The sequence below is a fragment of the Artemia franciscana genome, chromosome 19, assembly GCF_032884065.1.
Source record: "Artemia franciscana chromosome 19, ASM3288406v1, whole genome shotgun sequence".
NCBI lineage: Eukaryota > Metazoa > Arthropoda > Branchiopoda > Anostraca > Artemiidae > Artemia > Artemia franciscana.
In genome coordinates this window covers 6,138,401-6,157,352 of record NC_088881.1, presented here as the reverse complement: position 1 = coordinate 6,157,352, position 18,952 = coordinate 6,138,401, and the positions used below count along the sequence as shown (strand labels likewise).

Sequence of the window (18,952 nt, the reverse complement as noted above, 5' to 3'; positions counted from 1 at the left end):
TTTTGCTATCTTATGTTACATGTTTAATGTTATATATATTTATAATGTTAGATAAAATTTACTAAGTCGCAAAATGATAAAGCCATTGTGTATACTCTTTTGGTTGATCAAATTAAAATGTCTACGTAGAATCCTTGCGATACATTGGACCGACAGAGTAACGAATGCCTAGATAGGGATAGACACCCAACAACCGCTGGTGACCGACGAGATCAGAATGAGAATATGGAAGTACTGGGGGTAGATGACCCGCATGAGCGAAAGACGTCTCCCACACGATGTATGGTGCTGGACACCACTCGGCATTCAAAGGAGTGGAAGACACTGCAGCACACTTGGTCGATCCCTGGAGAAAGAGGCGAAAAATCTCTGAACCACGCTGAATGAACTTCGGTCTTTAGCACAAGATCGGTTAAGTTGGAGGTCAACCGTCGCTACCCAGGCGTAGGTTGATCTAAGTCGAAGTAAGAAGTAAAACGTTTCCGCTACCGCAGACAAAATTTCAAGTCACCTTGCCCCCTGTCAAATCTGTGCCCGTATGTCGAGTTTGTCAGCCCACTTTACTGAATGCATATTTATAATGAATAAAGAAATCACCAATGCAATGGACAGGCAGTCGTGTCGTAAGTAAGTATAAGTTGTCAGTTACCAAATATTAAGAACAGTAAAAAAAAGACAAATAATTCAGAGGCGACAACCCAACACAAGGGCTCATCAGGAGACTACACACTTGCCTATAGAATTTATTTATAAGAATATAGTACTTTGTTATCTCTTTAAAAGCGTATTTTTAATAAAATCATGTATTTCTAATTATCATGGTTTTTACACCTGAAACATCTATTCTTGAACACCTTAAACACCATTCAAATAATATGTGATGTTATTAAAACATTTTTTACCCTTGGAACATCTTTTTACATCTTTTGTGAATTAAGTCCTGAATATATTGATGAAGTCTCTTTCATGCCAATGTTTGAATGTTTCCAGGACAGCTTTGGTCATCTTCAACACCTTAAATAACCTTAAATTTATTATCTATGCACAGATATCAATTCACTGTAGCTGAAGGAAAATAATGCGGCAATTAAGCCGCTCATACAGGAACAATCATGTGGCAACTGCTAAAAGCTCCCAAGGTAGGTCTGAAAAGCAACTCCTTCGTCAAAAGATTTGAAATATTTGGTCCGATGATTTTGTTGTGCGTCCCCTACGGAATGCATCTTGTGGAGACATCTCTCTCCCATGGAATGACCTTCTTTTATGTAACGACAAGCTTGAGGCTTTATCTTTTCATTGTGCCTCACAGTTCTTCCAAGGCAGAGTTTTTATTCATCCGTTTTCGTAGAGCCTTTCTCTCAGCTATTAGCTTTACAACTCTGGTCAGTATTTCCTTTGAATTTTTTAAGGAGTATGATTCGAGGGCTGATTCACTCATATTCAAGAATGCGCATGTAGTTATGCTATGGAAAGTCTTCATATATCTATCTGAAGAACGACTCTTCCTTCAAAAGATGATTTGATACATTTAGTCCGACAATTCTATGTTGAGGGTCATCATATCCGTCTCCCCATGGAAACTCTTTGGACTTTAACAATGTCTTTAACATAAAGACATATTTGAGACTTCACTTTGCTTTGTGCTTCGCAATTCCTCGCAAAGAATGTAGCTTTTATTCATCTTATTATTCAGTATATTCATCACTTATTTCAGTATATCACTTATTATATTCATCTTATTATTCTTATTTTTATTCATCTTATTTTATTCAGCTTTTATTTCTTAGAGCCATTTCCTCATCAATTTGCTTAGCAACACTGATCAGTGTTACTTTTGAATTTTTTAAAGGAATTTAAGTCGACAACTAAGCCGCTCGTATGTAAGGACACGCGTGTGTTATAAACAACAAAGAAAGATAAAACTCTACAAAAAAAAAAAAAAAAAAAAACAACCTCAAACGAGACTACGGCCAGTGGAGAGGAAAGACTAAAACAACGCGGGTATTTCGCCTGTATCCAAACTAGGCGTCCTCAGCACAAGATAAAAAGAAAACTAAAAACAAATAAAACCACCACCAATAATAATGAATACAATTGTCGCTACTGATCCACGTAGGGAAAAGAAGCTATTAGAGTTACTTCAATGAGAACATCAAAGCAACTGAGGAACAATTATGAAAATTGAAACTTAGTTAACTATTCTGTTGCGAAATAATCTTCTTGTAAGCTAATATTGAAGCAACTCTTTTTGGTTTAGTAGGTAATCTTGTCCCCTGGTGATTGTGTAAAATTTTAATTCCCTTATTGATTATTGGTTCAATTTTCAAAAGAAAATCATAAGTTGGGTCAATATTTAAATTCCCTGTGTCTCTATTATTGAAGGATTAGCAAATATATGTTTTATATATATATGTCTTATTATATATATATCTGTATATATATACACATGACTAATACCTGTCTAAAGAACTATTGCCACCCCAAAGAAGATTTGAGATATTTAGCCTATTTTTGGGAATATCAGGTTTGTCTCTCCATGAAAAATCTTTGGACGTTGACAATGTTTTTGTTATTGTGACACATTTGACACTTTTTCTCTTGTGTTGTAGTAAGTCCCCAAACCTCTATCTGACGAATGACTCTCCCACAAAAGAGTATATGAGGTATTTAGTGAGTAAATTGTGTTTTTGAATGCGTCAGGTCTGTCTTTCTCAGATAAAACTTTGGATTTTAACACAATCTTTTAAACAATTACACAATTGGGACTTCTTCTTTTTTTGGACTTCGAAATTCCTCTTAATGATTGCAGCTTCTGTTCGTCCGTTTTCTTTAAGCCTTTCTTTCAGTGATTTGGTTCGCAAAGCTGGTTAGCAATGCCTATTCTTTTTTGGGTATTCTTTTTTTCTTTTTATGCCTATTCTTTATGGTATTATTATGGGTATTATGGGTACTATTCTTTTTATGGGTATTATGCCTATTCTTTTTTTCATATTGGAAAATAGATAAATTTGGCAGCTGTGCCATTCATATATAGGAGCCGCCTACGTTATGCGGCGGAGCCTCCTCGAGACCTCCTCAAGACTCCCTTCAAAGGAGAATTTTAGGAGGCATTAGATGAGCCTCCCTTTTACGGATCTGGCAATGTTTTTTCTACTACGGCGTATTCGAGACGTCGCCACTTCTGCATATAAGAAAGCTTTTGTGCTGAATTATGAAATAAATATTATATTAAATTAGATTTTTCTATGTTAAAGATTAATTCAAACCGTCTCCTAATAATCTCAGTAATATGGTTTGCAACACTGAACAATGGTGGATAGAATCCCTACTGGAAAATACCATTTTCAATCATCATTTGTTATTATTAGATTTGATTATTTTAAGATTAATGTAAACCATGTCCTAATTATCTCAGTAATTTGTTCCACAACGCTGAGGACTGATATATCGAATTCCCTCTTGGGAAACACAATTTGCGCCCGAATTATCATTTATTATTAGGACACTAGAAATAATAAAGTTGTAATATAGTATTGTAAGTAATGTAATATCAACTTGGGTAGATTCTCTGATTGAGATTCTCATTTACCTTCTCACTCTCTTTTTAGGCACAGCTTTTGTTGACTTTTATTTCTGATTAGACAGTGGGTGCATAACAATAATGATTTATTTCATGATTTACGGCAGAAAAGCGTTATCAAATTTAGCTACTCAGTTTTGTCTACTTATTTTTACGGTTGACCGTGAGGACGCTGACGAAAAATTAGTACTGCCCTCAAAACTTCAAAATTTTGAAAGACTCACAAAGAAAAATTTAGAAAATAGCGATTTTTAGGTATGAATCGAACAAAGTTGTGTCAGGACTTCAATTTTACTGAAAAGATTGCTTGACCTAATCAATAAAATTACCGTATCTCTAGCCTAAATGAGTACTGTAATTGAAGAACTTGACTTAATATTTATTATATGACCTAATATATATATTAATTTGAAGTTTGGCCGGAAAGTGATTGTATGTCCTATTCAATAAGTTTTATAACACCTCTAGCCTATATGAGGTGCTATGAATGAAGAACTGAATATTTATTTAGTTATTCAGCTTTTAGTTGTGGGTACCAAATTAAAAGAAAAGACGTGAATGAAAATTCAGCGAAAAATGAAATAAAAACCGAGAAAGAAACCATGAAAGAATGGAAGAAAAACGGCCATTAGGAGACAAACATCTTTTATTCAGGAGGTACAAGAGGATAACTTCAGAATTTCAAATAGTACTTCTTAAACAATTTTATAGACATTTGGAATCGGCTCAGAAAAAAAGCATTTTTTCTATATTTTTGGAAAAAGAATCAAAAGTTACAAGGTAAAAGGTAAAGAATACGGCATTAGACTTTACAGTCCCTACCGGCGGTGCTGATCTCCGTTTCTTGGCCCTTTAGCCAGGAAGTGCAATGGGGGGCTGGGGGCCAACTATCCTGTGCTTTCGCACACCCTTCCTGTTTACCTTCCCCAGATTTCTCCAGGTACCCATTTAGAGCTGGGTCGACTCTGGCCAAAAAGTTAAAAGCATTTAGACTAAATCATATTAGCATTTAATGAGCTCGTCTATCATCCATCCCAATCATCTATCTGAAAAGGTTACTCCATTAACGGCAACTGTTGATTCCTTCAAGCGAAGATTCAAGAGATGCACTTTATTGAAATGAATTATGTGTGTCATCGGAAACTGAACCTTGTATAGCGCCAGAGCAGCTGATGTAAATCGAATTTCTCGAACAGCTAGAATAGAATTTTCGAGCCTCCAATAGTATCCTAAAAACAAATTCCATTTATCTATCATCTATCCTAATCATCTATCTGAAAAGGTTATTCCATTAACGGCAACTGTTGATTCCTTCAAGCGAAGATTCAAGAGATGCACTTTATTGAACTGAATTATGTATGTCATCGGAAACTGAACCTTGTATAGCGCCGGAGCAGCTGATGTAAATCTAATTTCTTCAACATCTACAATAGAATTTCTGAGCCGCCAGTAGAATCCTAAAAACAAATTCCGAGGAAAAGAAGCTAACCTTATATCCTTCGAGCATTAATAAGACAATTATTTTCAAGGGACTACATACTGTGTCAGTGCCCAGAATCGAAAAGCACAGATTAAATCATGACTTAAACAGCTGACTTCTTAAACTTATTATTCTTCTTCTTCAGCACCAAACAGTCGAAGAGGGTGTTGATTCCCTTTCAAGGTATAGTTGTCTTTGGGAATCAATAAATTGTTAATATTGGAACATTTTCGTTCCAATATTGGTGTCACAATCGGTGTCACATTAAAAAAATAGTTTTGCTTGTCTATTTTCACGGTTGAACGCAACAACACTTGCGAAAATTTAATATTGGCCTAAAAAATTCATAGTTTTGAAATAGCCCCCCCCCCCAAAAAAAAAGAGAGAAAATCTCTGTTTTCAGGTATGAGTAGACCAAAGATGAGTCCAGGGACCAAAATGTGTTTATTTTCTGAGACCACACTGCTTTTTTATTTACGAAAAATCAAGCAAGAAAAAACGGGTTTTAAGTTCAACAAAGCAGGGAACCAAAAATAAAAACAAAACAATAATTTAATAGAAAAAAAATTTGGAATATATCTGTCCCATGTTCGGGAGCCTTTCCCTTCGGGAAAAAAGTGAAAAAATTAAATAAGACAAAAAACTGACATCTAAACACACACAAAAAAGTAAAAAAAAAACAGGCTTGCGGCTCAAAGAGAAATTACCAAAAGAAAGCATGCCGAGGAATCACAAGAACAACGTGAAAACAGGCTTGCGGCTCAAAGAGATAATGCCAAAAGAAAGCGTGCCGAGGAATCACAAGAACAACGTGAAATCAGACTTGAGGCTCAAAGAAATAATGCCAAAAGAAAGCGTGCCCAGGAATCACATGAGCAACGTGAAAATTATCGCCTGGCATTCAGGTACAGCCCCGTAGATGATTGTAGCTTGAGTAGATGTGTTCAAATCTGGACTATGTCTAAAATTTATCGCTATTGCAAGGCCTTGAAATTTAATGGGGAAACAATTGGAATGCGTTGCGCCTCAGGAAAAGTTAAACTTCCTCAACTGGCTGCACCACCAGAGCCATTGAAGACTTTGCTCACTGGAACTATGTCAGAATCTAAGCGACGAGGAACCACAACAACGGTGTGAAAATAGGCTTGCGGCTGATAGAGAAAATAAGAAAAGAAAGCGTACCGAGGAATCTCAAGAACAGCAAGGAAACAGGCTTGAGGCTGATAGAGAAAGAAAGAACAGAAAGCGTGCCGAGGAACTACCAGAGCAACGCAAAACTAGACTTGCTGCTAAAAGAGAAAGTGAAAACAGAAGGCATGCCGATTAACTACCAGAGCAACATGAAACCAGACTTGCTGCTAAAAGAGAAAGTGAAAAAAGAAGGCGTGCCGAGGAATCACAAGAACAGCAAGAAATCAGGCTTGCTGATGATAGAGAAAGTAAGAAAAGAAAGCGTGCCGAGGAATCAGAGCAACCTGAAAGTTATCGCCTGGCATTCAGGTACAGCCCAGTCGATGATTATAGCTTGAGTAGATGTGTTCGAATCGGGACAATGTCTAAAATTTGTCCCTATTGCAAGGCCTTGAAATTCAATGGTGAAACAATAGGAATGTGTTGCGCCTCAGGAAAAGTTAAACTTCCTCAACTGGCTGCACCACCAGAGCCATTGAAGACTTTGCTTACTGGAACTACGTCAGAATCTAAGCGTTTTTTTTATCACAGATCAGAAAATATAACTCATGTTTCCAAATGACGTCGTTTGGTGCCCAAATCGAAAATCCAGATCGATTTATGCCTACTTTCAAAGTAAAAGGACAAATTTATCATAGAGCAGGGTCCCTTCTACCATTCTCAGGTGAGAATCATATATTTTTACAACTGTACTATATCAGTGATAGAAATTCTGAATTGAATGCACGTTGCGACATTTCTCCCGACGTTGAAAGGACTATCGTTTCCCAATTGCAACATCTTTTCCACGAAAACAATGATTTAGTGCGCCTGTTCAAAACAGCAATTGATTTGATGCCTACTGATACGCATAAAATTGTTATTTCCGCTGACAAAACGCCTACGGGACACAGGGAATATAAATGACGATCAGGACACTCAAAGAGAAATTACAGACCGGGACACAGGGACACAACTACAACGGGGACGCCGGGGGGCATTGGGGGGATATATAAATGACGACGGGGACACAGGGAATATTCGATTAGTAATCAACATCAACATCTGAAAAGGCTATTCCATTAACGGCAACTGTTGATTCCTTCAAGCGAAGACTCAAGAGATGCACTTTATTGAACTGAATTATGTATGTCATCGGAGACTGAACCTTGTATAGCGCCGGAGCAGCTGATGTAAATCTAATTTCTTCAACATCTAGAATAGAATTTCTGAGCCGCCAGTAGAATCCTAAAAACAAATTCCGAGGAAAAGAAGCTAACCTTATATCCTTCGAGCATTAATAAAACAATTATTTTCAAGGACTACATACTGTGTCATTGCCCAGAATCGAAAAGCACAGGTTAAATCATGACTTAAACAGCTGACTTCTTTAACTTATTCTGACAACTAAACACACGAAAAAAAGTAAAAAAAAACAGGCTTGCGGCTCAAAGAGAAATTACCAAAAGAAGGCATGCCGAGGAGTCAGAAGAGGAAAAAGAAAAAAAAAATTCACTGTATCCAGTGAGTGTTCAGCGGACATTGACCCATAGTTCCACTATAGACATTCGCTTTGGTTTTATCCATATGTAGTAAAATTAGTGCTAGATGTTAGTTTATAATGTGAGTTGTTCTTATTTTTTTTATGGCTAGTTCGGTTAATTTGGTGAATTCGAAAAAATTCGAAAAAATGAGGTATTTTTAACTTACGAACGGGTGATCGGATCTTAATGAAATTTGATATTTAGAAGTATATCGTGTCTCAGAGTTCTTATTTTAAATCCCGACTGGATCCTTTGACATAGGGTGGGGGGAGTTGGAGGGGGAAACCTAAAATCTTGGAAAACGCTTAAAGTTGAGGGATCGGAATGAGACTTGGTGGAAAAACTCAGCATAAGTCCTAGATACGTTACTCACATAACCGGAACGGATCCGCTCTCTTTGGGGAGTTGGGTGAGGGTCTAATTTAAAAAATTTTTAGAAAAAATGAGGTATTTTAAATACGAAGGAGTGATCGGATCTTAATGAAATTTCATATTTAGAAGGACCTCGTAACTCAGATTTCTTTTTTTAAATTCTAACCGGATCCAGTGTCACTAGGGGGAGTTGGAAAATCTTGGAAAAGGCTTAGAGTGGAGGGACCAGGATGAAACTTGGTGGGAAAAATAAGTACAAATCCTAAATACGTGATTGGCATAACCGGAACGGATCCGCTCACATTTGGGGAGTTGGGAGGAGATTTAATTTTGAAAGATTAACAAAATTGAGGCATTTTTAACTTACGAAGGGGTGATCAGATCTTAACGAAATTTGACATTTAGAATGATCTTGTGCTTCAGAAATCTTTTTTTAAATCACGACCAGATCTGGTTACAGTGGGGGGAGTTGGAGGGGGAAACGGGAAATCTTGGAAAGAATGAAAATTGAGGTTTCTTTATCTTACGAATGGGTGATCGTATCTTATTGAAACTTGATATATAGAAAGATCTTATGTCTCAGATGCTCCATTTTTATTTCGAATCGGATTCAGCGACAGAGGGGGCTGGAGGGGGAAATAGAAATCTTTGAAACTGGAAATCTTGGACAACGCTTAGAGTGGAGAGACCGGGATGAAACTTGACGAGAAGAATAAGTAAAAGTTCTAGATACGTGATCGGCATAATTGGAACGAATCTGCTCTCTTTGGGGGAGTTGGGGGGGAGGGTGTTAATTCAGAAAAATTATAAAAATTGAGGTATTTTTTTCTTAAGAACGGGTTACTGGATCTTAATGAAATTTGATATTTAGAAGGAAATCATGTCACACAGCTCTTAGCTGAAATCCCGACTAGATCTGGTGACACTGGGGGGATTTGGGGGGGGGGGGGCAGAAATCTTGCAAAACGCTTAGAGTGAAGAGATTGGGATGAAACCTGGTGGGTTGAATTAACAAATGTCGTAGATACGTGATTGACGTACCCGGACTGCATCTGCTCTCTTTGGGGGAGTTGGGGGGGGGGGTCCTGTGCTTTGACGAGTTTTTTGCTTCTGAATGTGCTAGGACGATGAAAATTGGTAGGCGGGTCAGGGACCTTCACAAATTGACTTGATAAAGTTGTTTTCCCCGATTCGAGCATCTGTGGGGGGGGGGGGGTTGAAAGGAGAGCCAAAATTAGAAAATGAGGGATTCTTAACTTACGAGTGGGCCGAACTTAGGGCCGAAATATTTCTGTATTTTTTTCAATGAAAGCATTGTTTTGTTGTTTTTTTTTTGTTCACTGCTTTGTTATATTTTTCGTAAAAGTGTGTCTATTTTGATGTTCTTGGTTTATAGCTTTGTCTACAGAATCTATTAACCTAAACTGTGTCATCATGCAAAGCAATTTACTTTCTACCGAAATCAAACTGATCTGAATAATTATTTGGCTCAAATTCGCAATCATCATCTTTCTTATGGTTTTAATTAAGGTTATAGTAAAATCGTTAACTACTTCGCCTTTATTGAAAATAATATTTGTTATTTGTTGGGTTTTACTACTACTACTACCACTAATAATAACTCACTGCAGCACCAAGTCGCCTGAGGCCAACACAGCTACGCACGCTCCTCTTCCAACTTAATCTATTCAAGGCCTCCCTCTTTACACCCTCCCAGGAAGTTCTCATCTCCTTTAAACCTTTATTTATGACATCCTCCTAACCCAGACGAGGACGACCTGCTTTCCATGTAGCCCCAGACGGTTGGCCAAAAGGGACAATTTAACTCTAACTTATTATAGCTTTTATCTATCAGTGAACTTTATTCTCTGTCAGTGAAGTTTATGGCAGCAGCGGAAAAAAAAGAAAAAAAAAGTGGGGAAAAAATCAGCAAGAATTAAGGTGAAAAATATGTTACACCAAACAATTTAAAAGGCGTAAATTTGATTTTATGGCCTAGTTGTCTTTGGAGAGTAAGATGCTGTCAAAAGAAAATAAAAATTGAAACTAAAAACTAACCTAACGACACTTCCTAACAACATTACGTGACAATAAAACTAACATAACAACAAAATAACACTCCTGAAAAGTGAAGGACGAAAACATCTCATAATAAATGTTCGTAAAAATAGCTCATAATGATGCTCATAATAACACTCCACTTAAAAGAGATAGCTCAGTTTCACAAAAAAAATTAACAAAACATGACTTCCAAGGAGAACTATGGTGGCATCGCATAATAACACAACACTCATCTCAATTTTACTAAGAGTATGGCCACAACACTATTTATCCATCAAGCCAGATAGTGGTAGTTAGTGCTAGTTTTAGTGTTAGGACAGTAAGTTAGTGTAAGTTAGTAAGTTAGTGTTAGTGTTAGGACACAACAATCATCTCAATTTTACCAAGATTATGGCCACAACAGTATTTATCCATGAAGCAAGATAGTGGTATTTAGTGTTAGTGTTAGGACACAACATTCATCTCAATTTTACTATGATTATGGCCACAACACTATTTATCCATCAAGCAAGAGAGCGGTAGTTAGTGTTAGTGTTAGGACACTAAGTTAGTGTAAGTTAGTAAGTTACTGTTGGTGTTAGGACACAATATTCATCGCAATTTTACCAAGATTATGGCCACAACAGTATTTATCCATCAAGCAAGATAGTGGTATTTAGTGTTAGTTTTAGGACACAACATTCATCTCAATTTTACTATGATTATGGCCACAACACTATTTGTCCATCAAGCAAGAGAGCGGTAGTTAGTGTTAGTGTTAGGACACTAAGTTAGTGTAAGTTAGTAAGTTACTGTTAGTGTTTAGGACACAATATTCATCGCAATTTTACTAAGATTATGGCCACAACACTTTTTATCCATCAAGCAGGATAGTGGTAGTTAGTGTTAGGTTACTATTAGTTCGTTTTTAGTTTAGTGTTCTATTTGTTCTAGTGTTCTATTTGTTCTAGTGTAGTTTAGGCAAGAATTTGTTCTATTTCCTCTTGATTGCTTGAGGAACTTATCATATTGCTGGTCCATTTTCCTTTTTTTAGTGTTAGCTTCATTTTTCGAATTTATCTTCGTGTTTTAGTTTTGAATCTAATCATTTTCCTGTTTTGAATAATTGAAGGTTGTTTTTAGGATAATCTTTATCTGCATTTTAGGGTTCCATTGTTCAACTTGATAGCGTAGGGTGGTGAACATGGTCCACATGTTTCAAGGTCATCTTAAATGCGTAATCCCTAATGTTGCTATTTTTGACCAGCGTGTTTGCTCACTATCAAGCGTATGCGTATCTATGGTGGGTATTAAACGGTACCATCTGTCTCAAATTTGAACCAAACGGTTGCGTGGAATTGACATTGATTGGATGAATCTAATGGTGTGAAATCGCTTTCAACTAATCAGAGGCGTTTTCTGATGTGAAGCTAGTAAAAGGGAAACGATATTTCATGCTTTTAGTCAACATCACGATCTCGAATAAGATCTGAATTCCATGCTACTGTTGGCTAAAATAAAGACAGGTGGCCTCAAATTTGAGATAAACGATTCAAATTTGAGACAGACAGCCTAAATAGCGATGCAAATGAGACTGGCGAACCACCTTTGCCACCCTGTGGCAAGTCAAATGCTTAGCGACTTGTTAGGAACTGTTCCTCGTCTTTTCTACGGATATGTATAATATTCATTGCTAACGATAATTATTTTCAATAATGACATTTGTAGCTAACAACTAGTCGCGACAATCCAGCAATACCTCATAAAATAACAGACTTTCTGTTACGTTTTATTATCAAAACTTTCTAGAATTTATATTACCAGAATTTTCAATATGGTAAGTCATAATAATAATGAATGTTCCGTTCTTCATTCATAGCACCCCATATAGGCTAGAAGTGCTATAAAACTTATTGAATAGGACATACGATCACTTTCCGGTCAAACTTCAAATTGATATGTATTAGGTCATATGATAAATATTAGGTCAAGTTCTTCGTTTTTGGACTCATTTAGGCTAGAGATACTGTAATTTTACTGATTAGGTCAAATAATCACTCTCCGGAAAATCGTTTTTTCGATATTTTAAAGAAAGTAGTAGAGGCTAATAAACTCTGAGGAATTAAACGTCATTAAATGAAATTGATTTTAAATGTCAACTATTCTAAATTTTTGAAAGTTTCATCGACTTATCTCAGCCGATTATCTTTAAAGTAATGAATAAAGTTAATAGTAACCTTAATGAGAACGTTATCCAAAAGTAAATGTTTCTATATTTTGATTGAACGTGTTTAATGTGTGTTTATGTTATCAGACTAAAATTAATTCTTGCCACACTCCAAATGTCGGTGAAATCATATTAGGAAAGTTGAGATAAGTTAGATTTTCGTGGTTGGTTGGGGCAACAGGGGAAAAATTGATAATTTTGTGTGAAGAAAAGACACGTGGAAGTCGCTTAAAATCATGAACTAGTGTATAGAATTTAAAGCTTAATAAAATTAGTATCGTAATCTTTATTTTTTTTTCGAAATAGTAGGAAAGATTATTTTGAGAAAATAACAGGGTTTCATAAAGTGTTTGTTAACGAGGAAAAACGTTAATGATATTGCAAGTAGATGACTTAATTGTTTTTGGCTGAGTCAGACTTAATTTTCAGATTTAAGTCCTAGCAAGATTAAGTTTGAACCCTGTGAAAAAACTTGAGATTAAGAAAATACTAAGTTTGAACCCCGTGAAAAAACTTGAGATTAAGAAAATACCAAGTTTGAACCCCGTGAAAAAACTTAAAGAAAATACTAAGTTTGAACCCTGTGAAAAAACTTAAGATTAAGAAAATACTAAGTTTGAACCCCTTGAACAAACTTGAGATTAAGAAAATACTAAGTTTGAACCCCGTGAAAAAACTTAAGATTAAGAAAATACTAAGTTTGAACCCCTTGAAAAAACTTGAGATTAAGAAAATACCAAGTTTGAACCCCGTGAAAAAACTTAAAGAAAATACTAAGTTTGAACCCTGTGAAAAAACTTAAGATTAAGAAAATACTAAGTTTGACCTCCGTGAAGAAACTTAAGGTTAAGAAAATACTAAGTTTGAACCCCGTGTGAAATGTTGAGTGTTGACTAGCATCTTAAGTAAAATTTTGATAATACCCTGAACTAGAAATGTTTGCCGGGGTGTATGCAAATAACCCGAAGTATATTATGCGTGGTCCTTACTTCTATATGCAACTAGATACTTTTTGAAGAGTTCACGTTTTATCAGTTTAAATCGCCTTTGGTCAAAATCTGTTGAACGTCGTGAAAAACTAAACTAACAACCAGGGCTGTATCCAAGTTTTTTTTTCGGGGGGGGAGAGGGCGCTTACAATAGGATTTTTATCCGAGGGGCTACACAAAAAACGCATAAAAATTTTTTTTATTTCTTTTTGTTTAAAAAACCTGTATAACAACTATATTAGCAACGAAAGTGTATAGAAATTAATTACAATGGATGTTTTTTTTTATTTAAACAACAAAAATAATCTAAAAAGGGCTTCGGTTTGTTAACTTTCAGCACAGAAAAAGGTATAATTTAGGAGAAAAGACAACGCTCGTTTATATTTTCTTTGTTAGCGAAAAGCGATTTTTTGCCCATGGTTAAGCTACCCTTTTAGGGTTTTTGAGTTTGTCTTTCTATTTTCTCTCTTTTGGTCTACGTGTGTTCAGTGCTTTTATGATCTCAGATATCATCGCAAAAAAGCGTTGATTAATTAAAAGTCAGCTATTGCTAATTCATTGTTTTAAAGGTTTTTTTTCCAGTATCATTGGGCAATAATTATCATTCAGAAGATTATTATTTTCTAATTTGTTCTTTAAGTTAGTTATTTTTAAATTATTTAATTTAAATTATTTATTAAAAAGATATTATATTTTTTAGATTATTTTAACTTTTTTGTTATTTGTTTTTAAATTATTTTTTCAGTATCATTGGGCAATAATTCTCACTCAGGAACTCCAGCCTGTTCTCCAATAGCTCATATTCCATCTCCAAAAATAAACCCTTCGCCCCATCCATTTAGTCCCCAGCCGAATGTGTTTACTCCAATTGCAACTCAACGAGATCAGCATGGATTGAGGTATCTTGCTCTTCGACCCAACGTAGAAGGACAGTCCCATTTGTTTTCTACTCCAATTCATAATAACAAGTAAGCTAAATCTTATAATTCAAATTTTAAATATCATTGTAATTATCCGGTTGAATTTTATTTTTAATGTAATTAATTTGTATTTATTTAATTGATTTATAATTAAATTCGATTATGTTTAATTCATTTAGATTAAGTTTATTCAAACTAGAAATCAATTAGTTTGAATTATTTTAGTTGATTATTATAATTGATATTTTGATTATTAAATTAAAGTGAACTTCTACTTTAATTTTAATTTAAATTTTAATTTCAAATTACGGATTGAGGTTTTTTGCTCTTCGACCCAACTTAGATGAAGGTCAGTCCCATTTGTTTTATACTCCAATTCATAATAACAAGTAAGCTAAATCTTATAGTTCAAATTTTAAGTATCATTGTAATTATCCGGTTGAATTTTATTTTTAATAGAATCAATTTGTATTTATTTAATTGATTTATAATTAAATTTTAGTATGTTTAATTCATTTAGATTAAGTTTATTCAATCTAGAAATCAATTAGTTTGAATTATTTTAGTGGATTATTATAAATGATATTTTGATTATTAAATTAAAGTGAACTTCTACTTTAATTTCAATTTAAGTTTTAATTTCAAATTGCGGATTTAGGTTTTTTGCTCTTCGACCCAACTTAGATGAAGGTCAGTCCTATTTGTTTTATATTCCAATTCATAATAACAAGTAAGCTAAATCTTATAATTCAATTTTTAAGTATCATTCTAATTATCCGGTTGAATTTTATTTTTAATATAATCAATATGTATTTATTTAATTGATTTATAATTAAATTTGATTATGTTTAATTCATTTAGATTAAGTTTATTCAAACTAGAAATCAATTAGTTTGAATTATTTTAGTTGAATATTATAATTGATATTTTGATTATTAAATTAAAGTAAACTTCTACTTTAATTTTAATTTTAATTTCAAATTACGGATTGAGGTTTTTTGCTCTTCGACCCAACTTAGATGAAGGTCAGTCCTATTTGTTTTATATTCCAATTCATAATAACAAGTAAGCTAAATCTTATAATTCAATTTTTAAGTATCATTCTAATTATCCGGTTGAATTTTATTTTTAATATAATCAATATGTATTTATTTAATTGATTTATAATTAAATTTGATTATGTTTAATTCATTTAGATTAAGTTTATTCAAACTAGAAATCAATTAGTTTGAATTATTTTAGTTGAATATTATAATTGATATTTTGATTATTAAATTAAAGTAAACTTCTACTTTAATTTTAATTTTAATTTCAAATTACGGATTGAGGTTTTTTGCTCTTCGACCCAACTTAGATGAAGGTCAGTCCTATTTGTTTTATATTCCAATTCATAATAACAAGTAAGCTAAATCTTATAATTCAAATTTTAAGTATAATTGTAATTATCCGGTTGAATTTTATTTTTAATGTAATTAATTTGTATTTATTTAATTGATTTATAATTAAATTCGATTATGTTTAATTCATTTAGATTAAGTTTATTCAAACTAGAAATCAATTAGTTTGGATTAATTTAGTTGATTATTATAATTGATATTTTGATTATTAAATTAAAGTGAACTTCTACTTTAATTTTAATTTAAATTTTAATTTCAAATTACGGATTGAGGTTTTTTGCTCTTCGACCCAACTTAGATGAAGGTCAGTCCTATTTGTTTTATATTCCAATTCATAATAACAAGTAAGCTAAATCTTATAATTCAAATTTTAAGTATAATTGTAATTATCCGGTTGAATTTTATTTTTAATGTAATTAATTTGTATTTATTTAATTGATTTATAATTAAATTCGATTATGTTTAATTCATTTAGATTAAGTTTATTCAAACTAGAAATCAATTAGTTTGGATTAATTTAGTTGATTATTACAATTGATATTTTGATTATTAAATTAAAGTGAACTTCTACTTTAATTTTAATTTAAATTTTAATTTCAAATTACGGATTGAGGTTTTTTGCTCTTCGACCCAACTTAGATGAAGGTCAGTCCCATTTGTTTTATACTCCAATTCATAATAACAAGTAAGCTAAATCTTATAGTTCAAATTTTAAGTATCATTGTAATTATCCGGTTGAATTTTATTTTTAATAGAATCAATTTGTATTTATTTAATTGATTTATAATTAAATTTTAGTATGTTTAATTCATTTAGATTAAGTTTATTCAATCTAGAAATCAATTAGTTTGAATTATTTTAGTTGATTATTATAAATGATATTTTGATTATTAAATTAAAGTGAACTTCTACTTTAATTTCAATTTAAGTTTTAATTTCAAATTGCGGATTTAGGTTTTTTGCTCTTCGACCCAACTTAGATGAAGGTCAGTCCTATTTGTTTTATATTCGAATTCATAATAACAAGTAAGCTAAATCTTATAATTCAATTTTTAAGTATCATTCTAATTATCCGGTTGAATTTTATTTTTATTATAATCAATATGTATTTATTTAATTGATTTATAATTAAATTTGATTATGTTTAATTCATTTAGATTAAGTTTATTCAAACTAGAAATCAGTTAGTTTGAATTATTTTAGTTGTTTATTATAATTGATATTTTGATTATTAAATTAAAGTGAACTTCTACTTTAATTTTAATTTTAATTTTAATTTCAAATTACGGATTGAGGTTTTTTGCTCTTCGACCCAACTTAGATGAAGGTCAGTCCCATTTGTTTTATACTCCAATTCATAATAACAAGTAAGCTAAATCTTATAATTCAATTTTTAAGTATCATTCTAATTATCCGGTTGAATTTTATTTTTAATATAATCAATATGTATTTATTTAATTGATTTATAATTAAATTTGATTATGTTTAATTCATTTAGATTAAGTTTATTCAAACTAGAAATCAATTAGTTTGAATTATTTTAGTTGAATATTATAATTGATATTTTGATTATTAAATTAAAGTAAACTTCTACTTTAATTTTAATTTTAATTTCAAATTACGGATTGAGGTTTTTTGCTCTTCGACCCAACTTAGATGAAGGTCAGTCCTATTTGTTTTATATTCCAATTCATAATAACAAGTAAGCTAAATCTTATAATTCAAATTTTAAGTATCATTCTAATTATCCGGTTGAATTTTATTTTTAATATAATCAATATGTATTTATTTAATTGATTTATAATTAAATTTGATTATGTTTAATTCATTTAGATTAAGTTTATTCAAACTAGAAATCAATTAGTTTGAATTATTTTAGTTGAATATTATAATTGATATTTTGATTATTAAATTAAAGTAAACTTCTACTTTAATTTTAATTTTAATTTCAAATTGCGGATTTAGGTTTTTTGCTCTTCGACCCAACTTAGATGAAGGTCAGTCCTATTTGTTTTATATTCCAATTCATAATAACAAGTAAGCTAAATCTTATAATTCAATTTTTAAGTATCATTCTAATTATCCGGTTGAATTTTATTTTTAATATAATCAATATGTATTTATTTAATTGATTTATAATTAAATTTGATTATGTTTAATTCATTTAGATTAAGTTTATTCAAACTAGAAATCAATTAGTTTGAATTATTTTAGTTGAATATTATGATTGATATTGTGATTATTAAATTAAAGTGAACTTCTACTTTAATTTTAATTTCAAATTACGGATTGAGGTTTTTTGCTCTTCGACCCAACTTAGATGAAGGTCAGTCCCATTTGTTTCATACTCCAATTCATAATAGCAAGTAAGCTAAATCTTATAATTCAAATTTTAAGTATCATTTTAATTATCCGGTTGAATTTTATTTTAATAGAATCAATTTGTATTTATTTAATTGATTTATAATTAAATTTGATTATGTTTAATTCATTTAGTTTAAGTCTCATTAAAGTAGAAATCAATTAATTCGGATCATTTAAGTTGATCATTATATTTGATATTTTGATTATTAAATTAAAGTGAACTTCTACTTTAATTTTAATTTAAATTTTAATTTCAAATTACGGATTGAGGTTTTTTGCTCTTCGACCCAACTTAGATGAAGGTCAGTCCCATTTGTTTTATACTCCAATTCATAATAGCAAGTAAGCTAAATCTTATAATTCAAATTTTAAGTATAATTGCAATTATCCTGATGAATTTTATTTTTAATATAATCAATTTGTATTTATTTAATTGATTTATAATTAAATTTTATTATGTTTAATTCATTTAGATTAAGTCTCATTAAAGTAGAAATCAATTAATTCGGATCATTTAAGTTGATTATTATAATTGATATTTTTATTATTAAATTAAAGTAAACTTCCATGTCTAATTTTAGCATCTCCTAAAATTCCCAAAGATGTTAAAATGCAAAAGAAAAGATGTTAATAAGCAAAAAATAACATCTATAATTGGTTGACTAAACTAAGTAACTGAACTTATTTTTATTTTTTACTTTTCTTTATTCATTATTTAAACATGAATTTTCAAATAAATGCTATAGAACTCCAAAATTCGAAAACGTGTTTATTCTCACTGGGGTCAAATACCAGCTCCAAAAAAAGTTGGGTCAGTTGTGTCTTTAAATAGTTATGTCAGCTTAAAAAAATATTTGGTATAGTCAGGT

At 32.1% G+C, this 18,952-nt stretch overlaps 2 protein-coding genes across 5 annotated transcripts in view; one reads left to right on the top strand and one right to left on the bottom strand.

Annotated features, from left to right (window-relative positions):
- LOC136039221 (protein capicua homolog) overlaps nucleotides 1-18,952 on the top strand; it is a gene marked incomplete in the record, with an annotated part of 223,751 nt that overhangs the window by 99,000 nt on the left and 105,799 nt on the right. The window contains 1 exon segment of the mRNA XM_065722753.1: nucleotides 14,148-14,370. Coding sequence (XP_065578825.1) covers nucleotides 14,148-14,370 — 223 coding nt within the window.
- Nucleotides 1-18,952, bottom strand: part of LOC136039222 (period circadian protein-like) — a 569,811-nt gene that overhangs the window by 540,687 nt on the left and 10,172 nt on the right. The gene's annotated exons all lie outside the window — the stretch shown is intronic.